The sequence below is a fragment of the Microcebus murinus genome, chromosome 3 (assembly GCF_040939455.1).
Source record: "Microcebus murinus isolate Inina chromosome 3, M.murinus_Inina_mat1.0, whole genome shotgun sequence".
In the NCBI taxonomy this organism is placed as follows: domain Eukaryota; kingdom Metazoa; phylum Chordata; class Mammalia; order Primates; family Cheirogaleidae; genus Microcebus; species Microcebus murinus.
The window spans coordinates 70,400,489-70,421,759 of NC_134106.1; the positions used below are offsets into that span (position 1 = coordinate 70,400,489).

The following is a 21,271-nucleotide window of genomic DNA, read 5'->3' on the forward strand; positions in this document are numbered from 1 at the left end:
TATCCCCACCCCCCTCCCATGACTGGATCCACCTGGAATGTTTAACTCTCAGATATATCCACACCCTTCCTGCAGTAATTTATCAATTATAGTTTACAATTTTCCTACCCTGGCACTGGTTCCCAAGGAGGTTTCTGCTCTAGTATGTTTTGATTCTACATATGTGATTGCCTGCATTTCCAATTTGGGAGGTAGAGACATCTACAGATATAGCTTGTTTTGTTACAGTTCTCTGTATTGTACTTCACAAATATTCCAATTTTTACAAATTGAAGGTTTGTAGCAACCATCTATCAAGCAAATCTGTTGGTATCATTTTTCCAACAGTATGTGCACACTTTGTGTTCCTGTGTCACATTTTACTAATTCTCATAATATTTAAAACTTTTTTATTATTCTTATATCTGTTATGATGATCTGTGATCAATGATCTTTGATGCTACAATTGTAATTTCTTTGAGGCACTACAAACCACACTCCTATAACACAGAAAACTTAATTAATAAATGTTGTATGTATTCTGACTGCTCCACCAATTGGCCATTCCCTCATCTCTCCCTCTCCTCAGGCCTCCCTATTCCCTGAGAAACACCAATATTGAAAATAGGCCAATTAATAATCCTACAATGGTCTCTAAGTGTTCGAGTGAAAGAAGAGTTACACATCTCTTATTTTAAACCAAAAGCTAGAAATGATTAAACTTAGTGAAGAAGGCATGTAGAAAGCTGAGATAGGCTAGAAGCTAGGCCTCTTATGCCAAACAGCCAAATTTTGAATGCAAAGTAAAAGTTCTTGAAGAGAACTAAAAGTGCTACTCCAATGAATACAGAAATGGTAAGAAAGCAAAACAGCCTTATTGCTGATATGGAGAAAATTTTAGTGGTCTGGATAAAAGAGGAAACCAGGTACAACATTCCCTTAAGCCAAAGCCTAATCCAGAAATGACCATAACTCTCTTTAATTCTGTGAAGGCTGAGAGAGGTGAGGAAGCTACAGAAAAAAGTGGGAAGCTAGCAGAGGTTGGTACATGACACCAAAGAAAAGAAGCCATTTCCATAAGGTACAAGATGAAGTAGCGAGTGGTGATGTAGAAACTGCAAGTTATCCACAAGATCTAGCTAAGATCATTGATGAAGGTAGCTACACTTGATAACAGATTTTCAATGTTCATGAAACAGCCTTATTTTGGAAGAGGATGCCATCTAGGACTTTCATAGCTACAGAAGGGGAGTCAATGCCTGGCTTCAAAGCTTCAAAGCACAGGCTGGCTCTTGTTAAGAGCTAGTGCAGCTGGTGACATTAAGTTAAAGTCAATGCTTATTTACCATTCCAAAAATCCTAGAGCCCTTAAGAATTATGCTAAATGTGCTCTGCCTGTGCTCTATAAAAGAACAACAAAGCCTGGATGACAGCACATCTATTTACAGCATTGTTGCAGCAATATTGAATATTTTAAGCCCACCATTGAGACCTGCTCAGAAAAAAAATTCCTTTCAAAATATTACTGCTCATTAACGATGCACCTAGTCACCCAAGAGTTCTGATGGAGATGTACAAGAAGATTAATATCTTTTTATGCCTGTTAATACAGCATCCATGGCTCAAGAAGTAATTTTGACTTTCAAGTCTTATTATTTAAGGAATACACTTTGTAAGGCTATAGCTGCTGTAGATAAAGATTCCTCTGACGGATCTGGGCAAAATGAATTGAAAAACCTTCTAGAAAGTATTCATCATCCTAAATGCCATTAAGAACATCCGTAATTCATGGGAGGAGGTCAAAATATCAACAGTAACAGGAGTTTGGAAGAAGTTGACTCCAACCTTCATGGATGCCTTTGAAGGATCCAAGACTTCGGTGCAAGAAATAACTGCAGTTGTGGTGGAAATAGCAAGAGAACTAGAAATAGAAGTAGATCCTAAAGATGTGACTGAATTGATGCAATCTCATGATAAAACTTGAATAGATGAGGAGTTACTTCTTATGGATGAACACAAATAAAGTAGTTTCTTGAGATGGAGTCTATCCCTGGTGAAGATGCTGTGAACATTTGTAGAAATGACAACAAAAGATTTAGAATATTTTATAAACTTAATAAATAAGGCAGTGGCAGGTTTTGAGAGGATCGACTTCAATTTTGAAATAAGTTCTACTGTGGGGGAAATGTTTTCAAACAGCATTGCTTGCTACAGAGAAATCATTTGTGAAAGGAAGAGTCAATTGATGCAGCAAACTTCATCTTTGCCTTATTTTAAGAAATTGCTACCGCCACCCCAAGCTTCAGCAACCACCATCCTAATCAGTCATGGAGGCAAGACCCTCCACCAGCAAAAAGATTACAAGTTGCTGAAAGCTCAGATGATCTTCAGCATATTTTAGCAAAGTATTTTTTAATTATGGTACATTATATGCATTTTAATTATGTACATTTTTAGATATAATACTATTGCACACTTAAATGATACAGCATAATAAAGATAACTTTTATATGCACTGGGAAACTGAAAATTTCCTATGGCTCACTTTATTGCAATGTTTGCTTTATTGCAGTATTCTGGAACCAAACCCACTATATCTCTGAGGCATGATGGTATATGAATACGTGATTAAATTTCTCAATGAATGATAATACTGTGCTCATAATAGAAGCACATATTTTTCTTTATCATGTTTTTTCTTCCTTTCTAATGCCCCCTTTTAGCCATTCTTCACTGTTGATCTGCTGGCAACAACTTCTCTGAGTTTTCCTTTATCTGAGAGTGCCTTGATTTCCCTTCATTCCAGAGAAATATTTTCACTGGCTATAGGATTCTGAGGTGACAGTTCTCTCAGCACTTGAAAACTGTTGCACCACTTCCTACCAGCCTCCACAGTCTGTTAAGAACTCTGCTGTTATTTTATGAATGTTTCCCCCTATCGGTGAAGTGTCAATTTTTTCTAGCTGCTTTTAAGATTTTTTCTTTGTCTCCAGTTTTTAGCAGTTTGACTGTGTTGTATCTTCACATAGATTTCTTTGGATTTATCCTGCTTGGGGTTTTCTCATCTTCTTAAATCTGTAGCTCCATGCCTTTTGGCAAATTTGTGAAGTTTTCAGCCATTATTTCCTTGAGTACTTTTTTAGCCCTTTTGTCTTTCCTCACCATCTGAGACTCTGATGACACAAATATTAGATCTTTTGTTATAGTTCCACAGATCCCTAAGGGTCTGCTCATTTCTTTTCTCAGACAAATTTCTCTTTCTTGTTCAAACTGAGGAATTTGTATTATTCTATTTTCCAGTTTACCAGTTCTTTCCTCCATCCCTTCCATTCTGCTGTTGAGCCCATCTATTGATTTTGTTCTTGTTGTTGCTATTGTATTTTTCAATTCTAAAATTTCCATTTGGTGTTTTATGTATTCTTTTTTCTTTTTTGGCTAAGACTTCTGTTTTTTCCTTTGTTTCTAATGTGTTTGTAATGGCACTTTGTAATGGCTGTTTTAAAACATTTGTCAGATAATTTTACCATCGCTATTTTCTCAGTGTTGGCATCTATTGATTGTCTTTTCATTCATTTTGAGATCTTCCTGGTTTTTGAAACGATGATTAATTTTTTATTGAAACCTTCTTTTGGGTTTTATGTTATAAGATTCTGGATCTCATTTAAACTTGTGTTAGCTGGCTTTTTCTGATGCCACATGAGCAGGAGAAGTTAGGAATGCAACATTTTTACTGTCAGGTGGGGATAGGAGTCCAGGTTCCCCAATTGCCTTCCATTGACACTTGATGGGGGCAAAGAGGTACTCCTCATTACTGCTGTGTAGGAGTGGGAGCTCCAGATCCCAACTAGTCCTCCACTGATAACATCCTGGATAGGAGGCTGAGAACAGCTCATTTCTGCTCCCCCTGTGACCTCCACTGATACCACAGGGGAAGGCAGGCTTACGACCATTGGGCAATGATAAAAGTCCCAACCCTACTCCGCTTCCTCTGACCACACCTCATCATAGAGAGGGAGGGGTCTGTCATTACTCCTGAGTGGGGTTGGAAGTCCTCAGGCTTCCCATATGGTCTCCACTAACACCATAGGGACATCATTACCTCCCAGTGAGGATGAAAGTCCAGGATCTCTACTTGGCCTTCTCTGACACCATGAGGGAATGAGGAGAGGCAGTTGGGGAGACTCATTACAACCTGGCTAGGGTGGAAGTCTAGGCTCTCCACTTAGCCTCTGCTGGTGTGGGCGGGAGTAAAGACCACAGTTTTTTTTCTATGATGTTTCACTGGAGTGGAGAAGTTATAGCCTAAAAGTTTCCTGTCTTGCTGGACTGCCCCTTTCCAGTTCCTTTGTCTAGAAAGAGTAACTTTTTGATGGGGCTTTTCCTTTCTTTTCTTTTCTTTTCTTTTCTTCTTTTCTCTTTTCTTTTCTTTTCTTTCTGTGCCCATTATAATTTCTGAATTGCCAGGATGCAAAAGGCAAAAAGAAACCAGGGACTTGCCACCATGTCATTGCTTGGGTCTTAGGGTACCTAACTAGTCTGCCTTCTCTCCACCAAATATAAGAATCTTTTTATATTTGTTTTACACATAATATATAGGGGCTTTAGTTGCACTTAATGGGAGGAATAGGGAAAAGTAAGTCTACTCCATCTTACTCAAGAGACAAATTGGTTGATACTTTTTTTATATTATCTTTAATACATTTCTTTTTACAATTGTTACTTTTAAACACATTATCTGCCATGTGAGTTGCATTTAACTGTTGCTAGTTTTGAGCCCAGAGCCTCATGAGGCATATGTAACTCACAGGTCTCTTCACCTTGGGAGTTGCAAAAACTATTCTTCAAGTTGTATATAACTCATGTACAGAAAACAATAAAAAATAATAAATTTTTCATTTAATTAGAAAAGATCATTTTGTTTTCGAAATTTTATTCTGTTTTCATAATAAGACACCATGGCCCCAAGGGAAAAATTTTTTTCTAGTGTGGCAATCAATGTGTGAAATTAGTAATATATCATGAGCATCTTTTTTCATGCTAGTATATATTCATGAATCTAACTTTTTTTACTGCTGCTAGATTGCTATTATAAAATTGATACTTTGAGACATAATAAACCTATAGAACTACTTTAATGTGAAAGGTCCTATATATGAACATATAGATTTCTCCCAATTATTTTCTATTCCAATGATGAACATTTTCATACATATATCTTTGCACACTTGTGATATTTCTACAAGGAAGATTCCCGGAAGCAAGTTTCCTGGGTCATAGTATTTGCACATGTTTGATTTAAATATTCTATCAAGTTGTCCTCCAAAGATGTTTTATCCTTTTACAATTATATAAATGGTTTTATAAGGGTGCCTATTTCCCTCTAAATGTTTTAAAAAGAGACCAAATGTAGTAGCTTATTTTAATTTGCATTTCTTTAATGATTAGTGTCCTTGAGTATCATTTTCCTGTGTTCTTAATCATGCATATTTATTCTTCTTAGAGTATGTTCCTATTGTATTCTTTTACTTATTAATTTATAAGAACTCATAACCTTTATCTGATACAAATATTGGAAGTATTTCTCTTTTTTATCTCAAATTCTGTGGGTACAAATATTGTTAGGGTTACATATCTTGCCCCTGGCCCCCATCCCCACCCCGCTCTGCCAGAGCTTCAAGTGTGTCCAGTCTCCAAGTGGTGCACCCTGCACCCACCATGAAAGTGCGTACCCTTTAAGTTTATGCGTAAAGCCTTTTATTTCACAGATGATTGGGTTTTTGCCTGTTTGTTTTCTTTTTTCACCCTATCAACATTTTTTTACAGTTGTAGATTTATTCCCTGTCTTTCTTAGAAAGACCTCCTTACCACAATGTTGCAAAATTCATCTCTTATACATTCATCTAGTACTTTTGCCATTTTATGCAAGGTCTTTACTATATCTCAAATGTATTTGTGTGTATAATGCGAGGTAAGGATTTAGCTTCTTATTTTCCATAGAAACATCCCATATTAAGTGTTTCCTACAGAAACAGTCAACTTTTCCCTTACTCCCTTTTTTGTCTACTACTAATTTATATTTATATTTCCATCTTGTTTTTCTGAATATCCACATACAGGTATAAGTATATGTAAGTTCTTTTAGGAAAAGTTGAGATATAAATATAATTTTTAAAATAAACTTACAAATTCATCACCTTCTATATACTTGGTACTATGCCATGTACTATGGGCAATACAGAAACATAAGAGATATTTCTTATTCCCAAGAAGTTCCTAATATACTTAAGAACATTAGTTTACTGAACAAGAAACAAAATCATACAAAGTATCAGAGAAATGATAGATTCCCGTATAGCACATAGGACAAACTAATACTGTACATGTTCAGAAGAAAAGGAGATAAATGAGAAAAAATGAGACTCATAATACCTAATCAATTAATTGTAACTAATATGGGAAAGTGTCAATGACCAATGGTTACTAATTGATTTTATTTTTGTTTCATCAGTGGAATCATATCTGACCTTTTTCCTGGAGTCCAAATTCCAGAACATGATTATGGTATTTTGCAGTCAACAATTGTGGATGTTATGAATGGACAAAATCTTCAGCCTGAGATATGTATGGTTAAAAAAGTAATACAGTTCTATGAGACTATGCTAGTAAGGCACGGTGTTATGTTGGTTGGGCCAACAGGAGGTGGCAAGACCACAGTTTACCGAATACTAGCAGAAACTTTAGGGAATTTACAAACACTTGGTTTAGACAATCCCTTTTACCAAGCAGTTAAAACATATGTTCTCAATCCTAAATCAATTACAATGGGTGAGTTATATGGTGAAGTTAATAACATAACCTTGGAATGGAAAGATGGTTTGATGGCACTAAGTGTCCGAGCAGCTGTGAATGACACTTCAGAAGACCATAAATGGATCATCAGTGATGGGCCAGTGGATGCACTTTGGATTGAAAATATGAATACGGTATTGGATGATAACAAGATGCTTTGCCTGGCTAACAGTGAGAGGATTAAACTCACACCTCAAATTCACATGCTTTTTGAGGTAAGTATATGCCTTACTGTGGAGTGAAATAATTTTTCAAATTGCCATACCATCATTAAATTTTTTCTCATGCTGATGTATCATTTACTATCTGTAATGCCTACCATAGTGTTTTGTCCACTTCCTAAATATTTATTAAATTATCTTTTTGTAACAGGTTGTTAATCCTTACAATCAAAATTTCTCAAATGTTTCTGTCTCTGTAAACAGGAAATACAATAAATTCTGGCTTCCCCAGTACTTGCTTTCCCTTGGGGAGAGATGTGTGTGTGTGTGTGTGTGTGTGTATGTGTGTGTGTGTGTGTGTGTGTGTATGACTACATAATTTGAAATGCTTTGTAAGTAAAAAAAAAAAATGTTATATTCAATATGAATATATTTTCCTGTTGTGGTGTGAGTATTTGATGAGGGATCAGAAAAGGAATGTGGACTAAATACAGCTATAAAACATTATGGAGGATACTACTCCTGTTCTATTCATTAGTCAAACACTGATTGAATTTCTATGATATGCTAAATAGTAAGCTAGGCATTCAGATACAACAAAGAAACGGAAAGAAGAGAAAAGCAAAAAGAAGAAAAGAAAAAAAATTCCCTTATTTCTGCCCATAGGATTTGACAGAATCCTTCTGTACTCACTGGCATTTTTTTTCACTTTATGCATCATTTAACTTTCCTTCTCCATTTCTAATTACTTATTCCTTTTCCACTCTCTTCTACATAAAGCCTTTCAGTATTAACTTAAACTTGAAAAGTGTGAATCATTTTAAAAGTGTGACTATTGAAGTTGGAGGAATAAGGAAGTATCATATTACCATTTTCTGTTCAACTTTCTGCAACTTTAGGTGCAAGATCTAAAGGTTGCTTCCCCTGCTACAGTCAGCCGATGTGGAATGGTGTTTGTAGATCCTGAAGAACTGAAATGGATGCCTTATGTTAAAACTTGGATGAATGAAATTTCTAAAAAAGTAAGTGCAACCAGATATTCCCTCATAGCTCCATCTGTCAGGCTCTCATTGCCCTCAAATACACAGCAGCAACAGGATACGGCCTCATTGTGCTTAATTGAGGGAATCCCATCATTTTACCTAGTCCTTCTCCCTGAAAATTCCTGGAGCCCTCCTGGAATGTTTATATAGTCCCTAAATCTGTTCTCATTATGTATTACCTCTGCCTGCCAGCCTGCCTGCTCACTCTTCCTCCTGCCTGCTGTGTCTGGCTTCTCCCCAGACCAGCTCCTCTCAAGTACAAACACTTCCTTGAATTCCTGAAAACACAGCTAGAATAGCCCGAGGCATTGAAGAAGACTTTGCAGAAGGCTTGGGAGTAATGAGAGGGAATCACAATAAAGAAAAAAAAATTTAAATGTGGACACTAACTGCCTTGTTTTTTTAAATTTAAGGAGCCCCTAACACTTCTGAGAGTGAAAGAGAAAAGAAAATCAGTAATTGTAGGTTCAAGACCCAAGACACATTCTAACCTTAGAGGTGCAATTCCACCCAAAGTGAAGGAAAGCTTATGCATTATTATTCATAACGACTCCATTTCATATTATTCTCTGTACCCTTTCAATTCGAAAATAGGATGCTTCTCTTTACCTTAGCCTAACAAGTAGTCCTTCAAGGTGTTCCCCACCCCCTATCCCATCCTCCAAGGAAGACATCTTCTCTGCCTCTCGCTTTCCAAAGATGAATCAGAAAACTATTGTTTTCCTTATTTTTAGGCATAAACATTTTACCAATATTGTAGTCTAGTCTCGGAATACCTTATTAAAGACTGTAATTCTCAGAATTGAGAATTTATAATGGGCAACCTTAATATTTTAAACCTTCTTGGAGTTGCTTCTTTTCTAAATTAATAGATTTTATTATACTTTTAGAGCAGTTTTAGGTTTGCAGAAAAAGTAAACAGAAATGAGAGTTCCCGTGTTCCCGAACTCCCCCAAACACAGTTTCCCCTATTATTAGTTGCATAGATGTGGTACATTTGTTAAAATTGGTGAACTAATATCAATACATTAAAGTCCATAATTTACATTAGAGTTCGCTTTTTGTGTTATACAATCTATGGGTTTTGAAAATGCATAATGTCATGTTTCTACCATTACAGTATCATGCAGAATAGTTTCACTGCTCTAAAATTTCTCTAAGCTCCACCTATTCATTCCTTCCTCCCTCCCTTTATCCCTGGCAACCATTGATCTTTTTTTTTTTACTGTCTCTGTTGTTTTGCCTTTTCCAGACTGTCATACAATTGGAATCATAAAGTATATAGCCTTTTCAGACTAGCTTTTATTCACTTAACAATATGCATTTAATGTACATCTAGTCTTTCTGAGGCTTGAAAAATGAGAGTTCATTTTTTTCTAGCATTGAATAATATTCCATTGTATGGATATACCACAGTTCGGGTATCTATTCACCTACTGAAAGACATCTTGTTTGCTTCCAAGTTTTGGCAATTATGAATGAAGTTGCTGCTATAAGCATTAGTGTGCAGGTTTGTATGTAGACATAGTTTTCAACTCATTTGGGTAAATACTCAGGAGATTGGTTGCTGGATCACATGGTATATGTTTAGCTTTGTAAGAACCTGTCAGATTGTCTTCCAACGTAGCTATACCATTTTGTATTCCCACCAACAATGAAGGAGAGTTCCTATTTCCTGTTGCTCACATCCTTTCCAGCACTTTCTATTGTCAGTGTTTTGGATTTTATCCATTTTAATAGACATATAGTAGTATCTTATTATTTTAATTTGCAATTCCCTAACAATATATGGTTTGAGCATCTTTTCATATGCTTGCTTGCCATCTATATATCTATAACAGAGGTGTCTGTTAAGGAAGGTCTTAGGCCTATTTTTTAAATGGGTTGTTTGTTTTCTTATTGTTAAGTTTTAAGAGTTCTTTGTATATTTTGGATACAAGTCCTTTTATTGGATTATGCCTTTTGCAAATATCTTCTCCCAGACAGTGACTTGCCTTTTTACTCTCTTAACGATACTCTGATTTCTCTTTAGAGTATACAAATATTTTAACTTTTATTCTCTTAACAATGTCTTTCACAGAGAAGTTAGTAATTTTAATGTAATTCAGCTTATCAATTCTTTTCTTCATGGATAGTGCCTTCAGTATCATATCTAAAAAGTCACTGCCAAGCCTAAAGTCATCAAGATGTTCTCATATGTTATCTTCTAAATGTTTTATATTTTGTGTTTTAAATTTAGGTCTATGACCCATTTTGAGTTAATTTTGTGAAGGATAAAAGGTCAGTGTCTAGATTTTTTTTTTTTACATGTGGATATCCAGTTTTTCCAGCACCATTTGTTGAAAAGACCATCCTTTCTCCATTGGACTGATTAAAATCAGTTGATTATATTTATGTAGATCTGTTTCTGAGCTCTCTATTCTGTTCTATTGATCTGTTTGTCTGTTCTTTAATCAATATCACACTGTCTTTTTTTTCCTTTTTTATTTTTTCCAGCATATTATGGGGGTACAAATGTTAAGGTTATGTATATTTCCCTTGCTTTCCTTCCCCCCTCAAGTCAGAGCTTCAAGCATGTCCATCCCCCACTTGGTGCCCATCACACTCATTATGTATGTATATACCCATTCTCTCCCTCCCCCACCTGCCTGGCACCTGATAGATGTTATTCCTATATGTCCACTTAGGTGTTGATCAGTTAATACCAATTTTCTGGTGAGTACATGTGGTGCTTATTTTTCCATTCTTGGGATACTTCACTTAATAGAATGGGTTCCAGCTCTATCCAGGAATATACAAGAGGTGCTATATCACCATTGTTTCGTATAGCTGAATAGTACTTCATGGCATACATATACCACATTTTATTAATCCTCTCATGTATTGATGAGCACTTCAGTTGTTTCCACATCTTTGCAATTGTGTATTGTGCTGCTATAAACATTCGAGTGCAGGTGTCTTTTTCATAGAGTGACTTTTGTTCTTTGGGGTAGATGCGCAGTAATGGGATTGCTGGATCAAATGGTAGATCTACTTGTATCGCTTTAAGATATCTCCATATTGCTTTCCACAGAGGTTGAACTAGTTTTCAGTCCCACCAGCAGTGTAGCAGTGTTCCTATCTCTCCACATCCATGCCAACATTTATTGTTTTGGGAGTTGTTAATAAAGGCCATTCTCACTGGAGATAAGTGATATCTCATTATGGTTTTGATTTGCATTTCCCTGATGATTAGAGATGTTGAGCAATTTTTCATATGTTTGTTGACCATTATTCACACTGTCTTGATTACTGTAGCTTTGTAGTAAGTCTTGAAGTTGGATAATGTCAGTCCTCCTACTTTATTCTTTTTCTTCAATGTAATGTTGGCTATTCTGGGTCCTTTATCTTTCCATATAAACTTTAGAATCATTTTGTCCATTAATCCACAAAATAACTTGCTGGGATTTTGATTGAGATTGTGTTGAATTTGTAGATGAAACTGAAGGAACTGACATCTTAACAATATTTAGTCTTCCTGGTCATGAACATGGTATATCTCTCCATTTATTTAGGTCTTCTTTTCTTTCTTTTATCAGAGTATTGTAGTTTTCTTTATAGAAATCTAATATCTATTTGTTAGAATTATAATTATTTTATTTTTTGTACTAATGTAAATTATGTTGTATTTTTAATTTTAAATTCCAATTGCTAATTGCTGGTATATAAAAAAGCAACTTGTATATATTGACTTGTATATATTAACTTTGTACCCCACAAACTTGCTATAACTGCTTGTTAGTTCCAGTTTTGTTTTGTTTTGTTTTGTTTTATCTGATTTGGGGTATTTTCTACATGTTATTTGTGAACAAGACAGTTTTACTTCTTCCTTCCCAATCTATATACCTTTTATTTCTTCTCATTGTCCTATCGCATTAGCTAGAACTTCCAGTATGAAGCTGAACAAGAGTGGTGAGAGGGGCTGAATTCATTTTTACATCTTTGGAAATTATTCCTTCTACCTTACGTAGATATAAAAATGTCTTCTGTGTTTCTTCTTTTTTGTTGCTCATAATTGTAAAAGATCATTGATATAGAAGAGTACATGAAGCATTTATTGGCAGTTTAAGAAATAATTATTAAAATAACACCTCTGTACTTATTACAAAACCAAGAAGCAGAACATTAACAATTATCTATAATCTCCCCGAAGTGTCCCTTCCCAGTTGTGGGAAGTTTCCTTAAAATTTAATTTGTTTAATATTTTGTGATGCTTATACTCTTTGGTATATATTGAAATATACAGATGTTAACCAACCTGTTTCTAAACTTAATTATATATTTCATCTGATCCTGATAAAATATTATTTGTTTGTTTCATTTTCAGCTCACTGAGGAAACTCAAGAATATATATTGAATCTTTTCCAACGTTATGTTGATGATGGTTTAAATTTTATCAATAAAAAGTGTGGCCAAGCAATTCCACAAGTGGACATCAGCAAAGTTACTACACTTTGTTGCTTGTTAGAGTCCTTGATAATTGGAAAAGAGGGACTTACCTTTACAGTGGTATGAAAAGTCTCATTATTGCTATGAAACTTGGAAAATAAGATTATTATATAGACTTTTTCAGCATAAGCAATCCCAAATTTTCTAAAATATGATCATTTTATATTCAAGTTAATTTTTCAGGAAACCAATGACTATGGTTAGATTAGATTCTAACTCTAGAATCTCAGAGTTAGAGGGAATTGTTAGAGTGACTATAGTTTATTCCTCTACTCAATTTTGAATTTCCCTATAGTCTACAGCATGTTCCCAATACAACATATTCTCAATCTGCTTAAATACCTTCATGCAGACATAAACAAAGTTATAACAATCAGTTGAAAGACAGCTTTGGGCTTTTTTTTTCTTCAACATGCCTTGCCATTCATTTTCTCCTCGGTATTCGATTATGTATAACTATAAGAAAACACCACTCTGTGAGACATTGAAGTGTAGGAAATATACCCATTTAAAAACGTGTGCATCTAAATGAAAGAGAAATGTTTTTAGATTTTGAAATTTAGGATTCTTCTTATGTTTACATATAAAATATTAAATCTGTTTCTCTTTATTCTTTCAGGAGCAAGCAAAACAGAACAGTATAATATGTCAGACTTTTGTATTCTGTTATTTATGGTCTTTGGGTGGAAATTTAACTGAAAACTACTGGGATTCTTTTGATACATTTATTAGAACACAATTTGATGATAATCCTGATGCCAGGGTAAGAACCAAATAATAATTGCAAAAAGAAAAATAGTATCCTTAGTAGAGAAACTTTTCAGAGAGCACCTTTACTACATGATCAATTCACCTCATTAATATCAAGACAAACTTGTGCCTGCCTCCTGATGCAGGGTACTGTGGAGGATGGAACCTTGTTTCTATGTTATTTCTTTCAAAAATGCATACCCTAAATCTAATCATGAGGATATACCTTGAAACCCAAACTGATGAGTATGTTATAAAATAAACTGGACTATATTCTATAATCTCAGAGTTATAAGGAATGTTAGAGAGCCTGTAGTTTATTACATTCTCCAAATGTGTCTATGTCATGAAAGACAAAGTAAGTTGAGGTACTTTTCTGGATGAAAAGAGACTGAAGAGAGATAATTAAATGCAATTCATGAAGTGCTTATGTACCCAATTTGGATTACCAGGTCATTAAAGACAGAGGCTGAATCTCATTCAGCACTTGTCCAAGTGCCAAGCACAGTATTTGGCATGACTTGAGTCTTTGAATGTTAAATTAAAAGTGCTTTACACTTCTGATATAAGGTTTTAATATAATCAATATATCAGATTTTCTTCATGCATCATATAGCATGATTGTGTTTAAAGAATTCGCCTCAGATACCTAGACAACTACTTTTCTGCAAAGAAAAGAGAAATCCAAATCTATTTTGTGTTCTTTGACTGCCTTTATTTCTATGTGAATATATCTAGTGCCATGTGTCAATCTTGCCTATTGCTTATTGGAAATGGTATTTAATTTTATACTTTAGCTTCCCAGTTCTGGTGATCTGTGGAGCATTCACATGGACTTTGACACAAAACGGCTGGATCCCTGGGAACGAATCATACCTACCTTCAAGTACAGCCAAGATGTTCCATTTTTTGAAATGCTTGTCCCCACAACTGACACAGTGCGCTATGGGTATCTAATGGAAAAACTACTGGCAGTAAGGCATTCAGTGTTGTTTACTGGAATAACTGGAGTTGGAAAGGTAGGAAAACTATATCATACATGAAGTTTTGTTTCCAAATGAGGGCTTTGTTTCCAAATGGTGGACTTGGAATTGTCAGTGCCAGAATAATACATTATTTCTCAGAGGAAATTTTTTTAATTTTTATCACTTTTTCAGGAAGAATGTAACTATGATCAATCTATATTGTCCCTGGAAATTACTCCAAAGTTTGCCAGTTTTTAAATAAATCTTTAAGATTGATGTTATATAAACCAGAGGACCCTGTAGACTTGTGTTTGTGTTTAGAAGCTTTTATGTTGTATCCCTTGGTATTTCTGGGATTGCCAACACACTGGTTGGGTGGGAATTGGCCAGAGATGTTTGTGTCCACAAAAGATTGATAATAAAAATCGGCCTGTCCACTCCTGCCTATTTACTTATTGCTGACACAGCAATGGTATCATTTAAATGTTTTGGAAAAAAGTAGAATAGAGGAGGAAATACCAGCTGTTTGGGCTTCTTGGATTTGGAGGACTTCACATAACAGGATTCATTGTTTCCCCTCTAAATTATTTCTAAAAGAAATTTGGATCTTTCTGTGCCTCTTGCTATCAAATTGGCTTGGAGAGTAAGTAAGATGGACTTGGCTATGAAACTAAAATAAAACGTTTCGCTGAGATAGAGCCGATTAGAATATTTCTTTGGTTTTGATAAATATAACAAAATGAAATCACCATTAAGAAAAAAGTAGACATTTCAATCTGGCTTTAACCTTTCTCTTTTTATCTTATTTCTTATCTACTGTACTGAATTATTACTGATATAGACAATTGAAGGAAATTATATTGAATGTGAAGTCAATTAACTTCTTTTTTAATTTAAAGTCTGTGATTGCAAAGGGATTGCTAAATAAAATTCAAGAATCAGCTGGTTACGTCCCTGTTTATCTAAATTTTTCTGCTCAAACTTCATCTTCAAGAACACAAGAGATCATTGAATCAAAACTGGAGAGAAAAAGAAAAAACATTCTAGGTAAGAATCATCACTTTAGTTTGTCCCACAAAAATTATTCATTAAACTGACAAATCACATGAACAGTACATATAATAAAATGACAACAGGATATTTTCTTTGTTTAATTTATTTGTAAAGGTGATTCTGTTTATGGCATTTTTCCCTGTGCTGCACATCTAGATATCTTACTTTTAACAAGCAAGTCATTAATTTCTATCATCACATTCAACTCAGAACATCTTCAATCTCTGCCTCTCCAGGGTTCTCTCTCTCTCTACCCACGTTCTTCCAACCTACACTGATTTTCCTTATTTAAATCTAACTAACCTCTTTATATCTGGCACATTGAGTTGTCTGTGGGAATTAAGAATGACAATTTTTGGTTTTTCTTCCGTCAGCACTTTCAACCAGGTATTATGATATCTCCCTCACCCTCCCTTATTAACTGCTTAGATAAATAGCATAACTTTCTAGGCATCTTCTGATATTTTGAGTCTGAGCCAATTAAAGCATCAATCCCAAACCCAATTTGAAGTTCTTCCTTTCCCCTGTTGTCAGCCAGGTTGGTGGTCCCAGGTGCTGGAGGTGGGGGGGGTGCTCTCTACTCCTCCCTGCACTCCCTGTAGGAGGTTGTGGTGGGTTGGGATGGGAGGGGAAGAAGGAAAGGAGGAGTGTGTCTTCTCCCTAACTGGCATTTAGATGGGCCTGTCTGTGGGTGGTCCCTGTGTCTCTGGCTGGCGCTGGATGACTGTCCATGCTGTCTGTGAGGCAGGCTTTCAAGAGCAAGGGACTCCCATTAGAACTGTTTGCAAGTCAAGCATCAGCCTCCCCATTGAAAGGTTCTCTGAATCAGGGTCTCAGCCCCTACTCAGTCCTATCCTCCAGTGATTTATCTGCAGCTGCCTGGATGGGGCACCAGCCAGGGCTGGGGCTCAGCTGCCTTCCATGCTGCTCACCATCCAGGAGGCCCTGTTGTGCCAAACAGAGGTGCTGCCAGCTGCTTCACTGCCTCCTCTCTCTGTTCCCTCTTTCCTGCTCAGGTAAGCGCAGGGCAACAGATGCCAGTCTGTTTTCTGGTAGGCATCCCAGATCTCTATAAATGATTCCTTCAGTTCCCTTCCCTGCCTGCTGACCTACTACTTGGCTTCCAGGGGCCAGAGGATGGAGTGGAGCACTGTTTACCTCTGTGACCTTGGAATCACCTCCTACAATTAATCCCAACCACATTGATATGGCCATTTGCCCATCAGGTCTCTTTTCCCTGCTGTCAACCATTCTTTATTTCTGATGAGTGTGTACCTTGATTTTCTCCAAGATAAATGTGGTTTTGTGCAGCTCCCCTCTACTGAATTTCCCTCTCACATGGTTGGGGTGCTGTAGAATAAACTAACCCTATCTTCCCAGTGAGGATGGTGTGATGGCATTTATGAAGGGAACCTTTGACATTCTTTCTCTTCCTACCATGGAAAGAAAATGACCTTCCTCAGCCATGCCTGGTCACACAGTTGGTGAGGGCAGCAGGTGTGGCTGGGATGGAGAAAGGTCCAGACCTCACTTGAGAACTGCCATCGTCATATGCTCTGAGAGAGAGGGTGAGAGGCCACCTTCCATGACAACATGGATGTCCTGGCCAGGCCCATGTCTCCTGGCAGGGTCCTGGATGGGACCAGAGGCAAGTCTCTTCTCCTCTGGGTGGGACTGTGCTGGAGCCCTCCTCACTCATGAGAGAAGAGCTGAACTCATTATGACCTACAGGGCGTCATTGAGTCCAAAGCCATACCTCAGTCTTACATTTTCTAAGGGCAAGTCATAATTCTTAAATTAAATTCATTTTGTTTCCCCAGGAGCACCAGGAAACAAAAGAGTTGTGATTTTTGTGGATGATCTAAACATGCCCAGACTAGATCGCTATGGCTCTCAGCCTCCAATTGAATTACTTCGACAGTATCAAGATTTTGGTGGATTTTATGACAGAAACAAACTCTTTTGGAAGGAAATCCAGGTAACTTTAGGTTTTAAATTAATTGATGTGTTTAAATTTAAAGACTAAGGAAATACGGTGTATTGTTTATTAGAACTGCCATAACAGATTACCACAGACTGGGTGGGCTTAAACAACAGAAATTTATTTTCTCATAATTCTGAAAGCTAAACATCCAAGATGAACATGTCAGCAGGGTTGGTTTCTTCTGGGGCCTCTCTCCTTGGCATTTAGTGGCCGTCTTCTCCCCCTGTCTTTATGTAGGCATCCTTCTGTGTCTGTCTGTGTTCTAATCTCTTCTTATAAGGACACTAGTCATGTCAAATTGGGGCTCACCCTTAAGGACCTTGTTTTAGCTTAATCACCTCTTTAAAGACCCTATCTCCAAATATCAGTCAGATTCTGAGGCACTGGAGTCAGGACTTCAACATATGACATGGGGGTAGGGGACACAATTCAGCCCATAACATACAGCCTCAGTGTTGTTTCGTGTAATTCAATTCATTCAGCCATATTGAGTTCTTTTCATTCAGGAGATTCACGGACAAGTGAGATGTTCTGGCCTCCCAGAGAGCTGCTCTTCAGAGGGTGCACAGACATTGATAATGCAGGGTGATGAGTGGGGCTAGACAGGAGAGAGTCGGTATGGGGCTGGGTTGAGGATGGGAGAAGCCTTCCCAGAGGCAATGTCAGAGCTGGATTATGAAGCCAGGGCATGCCAAACCAGAGAAAGAGAGCGTTTTACATCTCAGAAGCAGGAATATAAAGTACCACAGTGGTGTGAAATGTGAATACCAAAGCAGCAGGAGGTACAGAGGTCACATCCCAGAGGGCTGTGGTCCCACGATGAAGAACCTGGGTTTATCCTGTAAGTGGTGGGGAGCTTCTGAAGGAAATGTGATGGGAAGATCCCCTTGGTGCAGGGGCGGCCTGGGCCAGAAAGGAGGCAAGACCAGAGGCCACAGCAGTAGCTGAGAGGAGAAGGGATGAGGGCCAGCCTCATGTGGTAGCATGTGTAACCAGAAGGGTGCAGGAGGCAGATCAGTAGGATTGGTGGGCTGTGGAGTCTGAGGGAGATAGGAGAACCTAGGCTGTCTGCTCCATTTCTGTTCCGGACAAGCAAAACCACCATCCTAGACAGGAAGGGAGGCATGTTTAGTTTGCTCACAATAAGAACAAATACCAATAATCGCACCAGGCACTGCTTTAAGTGGCCCCCACTTCTAGCTTATTTAACCCTCCCAGCCTATGAGATGGATAGTGTTATTATCCCCTTTTTACAGATGAAGCAGAGGCTCAGAGTGCAAGTTATGTGACAGATCTAAGGTCACACTACTAGTAAGTGACAGAACTGGGATTAGACCCCAAGCCATTTGGATCCTGAATCTGTGGTTTCAGCTAAGATTCCTCCCTATCCCCTGGCTAAGCTCGGGTGCCTTGGTAGATCCGAGTAGAGCTCTTTCTATCAAGCTGTTGGCCTCTTAATTGGGAGCTCTGGAGAGAGGACGGACAGAAATACGCAATATTAAAAGGAAAATAAAAAATTCAGCATGTTGGTTGTAGTTAGAAGCCGGAAAAAAACTGGTTGTTTTAGACTTTAACTGTATTGAGTATTTAATGCAACATAATAAATATAGTGTCCAACAGTTTAAACTGCAAGAGTGGGTGAGAAGCTCATTCACTCATTCAACAAATATTTATTGAGCATGTATTCTGTACCAGGCACTGTTCTAGGTCCTGGAGTTACTAGAGTGAGTGAGACTGTGTAAAATCTCTGTCCAGGTGGAACTCACATTCTGGTAAGCACATGAGCCGAGGAAGGGGGACTCACCATGGAAAGTAACAGATGAAACGCAGCGATTGCATGAAGTCAAGTAGAGAATTTAAATAAGATATGAAGATTCTTTATATCTTTATATAAAACAAGTGTAAGTGGTAGAGGAGAAAATGGAGATTGAAGAGATAGTTCAAGCCACACAGAGGTGAGAACTGATGGGGCCCACGTAACAGGTCCCAAGAAAGGAGTCTCTTGGTCACATGTACAGGGAGCCTGGGACAGAAAATAAACCCATGTTCAGTTCCTGGGCAGTGGTCAGCAGCTTTCTTCTTCCAGACTGTATTTAGGGTCAGTATTAGACAGGAAAATCTTTCCTAAAAATAGAATATAATTAGGCCACCTTATAAACAAAGCAGTCTTTTGCATAAGGCTTTTCTTTAACTTTCCAAATGAGTTTATCTCACCTTATCTTTCCAACAACCCAGGGAGGAGAGAATATTATGTGCCATTTGCAGGTCTAGAATTTCCCTGACTCAGTGCCATGGGGATGGGGGTGGGCAGAGAATGAACACCACCCCTCACCAGGCCGGCCCTCACCCCAGTGTCTAGTGTCCAGTGGCAAATAAATCACATGGAAATTCCTCTCCCTGGCACTCAGGGGCTCCCACATTTGGCCTTAAATGGCTCCTCTGATCCAAGAGACCCTGCATAAGCCCCACTGTCTCACTGAAGCAGAAGGCTTGCTGTCTGCTGGACACATTCATTTCCCCACCCCTGCACCTTTGTGAAGGTGTCCTCTACCTGGAAGGGCCTTTCTCTCCAGCTTTTCCTGTGGGATCTTCCTTCAAGTCCTCCTTCAAGTCTCATCTCCAAATTGCCTCAATCACGAGGTCTTTCCTGGAACCTCCATTCCCAATGTGATCTCCTCCTTAACTCACATGGAATATAGTGTTTGTTCCTGCCGTGAATGTCACATTGTATCTAGAATCAGAGCTGCTGGGGTCCCCATCTTGTGCCTTATTCCTCCATCTCAGACTCTGAGCTCCTGATCTCCATCTCCTCACCTTTGTGGGCCCTGCCCAGCTTAATACCTTGCACACAGTAGGCTGTTATTTGTTGGAACTGATTCACATAGAGACAGGAACCTGCCCACCTCAAGCCTTGGTACTATAAATCTGAGACCACGATGAAGGGAGACACAGCCCAAAAACACCATTCACCTACTTTACCGGGCCCCCCATAAAACTGATGATCAACTTCCAAAAGAAATAGCTTGCTATTTTTTTTTCATTGACTTTTCCAAATTTTAGAATTTTCATCTAACATATAAGCTAATTACTATAAATATTTCTATAAACACCTGTTTCTCTTCATTTTATGGCCATTATCAGAGAGCAAGCCCCCTCTCTCCTGGGATACTGAAATTGCCACCATTAACTGGGCTCCACATACCTGTAGAATGTTCCCTGTCTATGAACAGCCAGTGTGGCCTTTCCAAAATGTGGCTCTGATGCTGCCAACCCCTTGCTTAAGACCATCAGTGCCTTTCCTTGGTTTTAGTATTCTTCCCCTCCCAACAAAGGAATTTGCACATGCTGTTCCCTTTGTCTGAAATGCATCAGCCCCATCCCTCCCTCCCCTCCATGGCCTTTTCTTCTGTTTAACCCCCACCAGTCTCCAGCTCACCAATGCAGATGCCACTCCCTTGGTCCAATCTTCTCCACCCCACAGACTAAGTTAGGTTCCCCATCAAGCATTGCCTCAGCATTATATCCTTTTCCTCCAAAGACCTTACTGTGGTTTGTATTACATATTTATTTTTAAGCTATATCAAGGCTGAGAAAGGCTGCTTTTTCTCTCCATTTTACTCACAAGAGCCCAACACCATGCCTGCTACCTTGTGAGAAGATCCTTACTATTTGTGGATTCTGTATCCTACTCACAGAATCTATTTGTAACTGAAAAATCAAAGCTCATAGCTCTTTCTGTCAGTCATTCATAGACATGCAGAGAGTGGCAAAAACTTCTAGCCACCGAACACATACTTTTCAGCTGAGGCCGAACAAGGCAGCACTTCGCCTTCCTGTTTCAGCTCTCATACTGCAAACAAGTCCCCTTCTCATGGTCTACTTCATGGCACATTTTTCACATTTCATGCTTTCTGTTGGTGATTTTGCCATTTTAAATGGCCCAAATGTAGTGCTGAGGTGCTATATACTGTTCCTCAGCACAAAAAGGATGTAATGTA

General features: G+C 37.9%; 1 protein-coding gene across 1 annotated transcript in view; it reads left to right on the forward strand.

Moving 5' to 3' along the window:
• Positions 1-21,271, forward strand: part of DNAH6 (dynein axonemal heavy chain 6) — a 299,735-nt gene that overhangs the window by 172,310 nt on the left and 106,154 nt on the right. Inside the window, exons 34-40 of the mRNA XM_012774259.3 lie at positions 6,488-7,043; positions 7,889-8,011; positions 12,399-12,581; positions 13,141-13,284; positions 14,069-14,290; positions 15,136-15,283; positions 17,110-17,267. Of these exons, the coding sequence (XP_012629713.3) occupies positions 6,488-7,043; positions 7,889-8,011; positions 12,399-12,581; positions 13,141-13,284; positions 14,069-14,290; positions 15,136-15,283; positions 17,110-17,267 (1,534 nt within the window). The remainder of the gene's footprint in view (positions 1-6,487; positions 7,044-7,888; positions 8,012-12,398; positions 12,582-13,140; positions 13,285-14,068; positions 14,291-15,135; positions 15,284-17,109; positions 17,268-21,271) is intronic.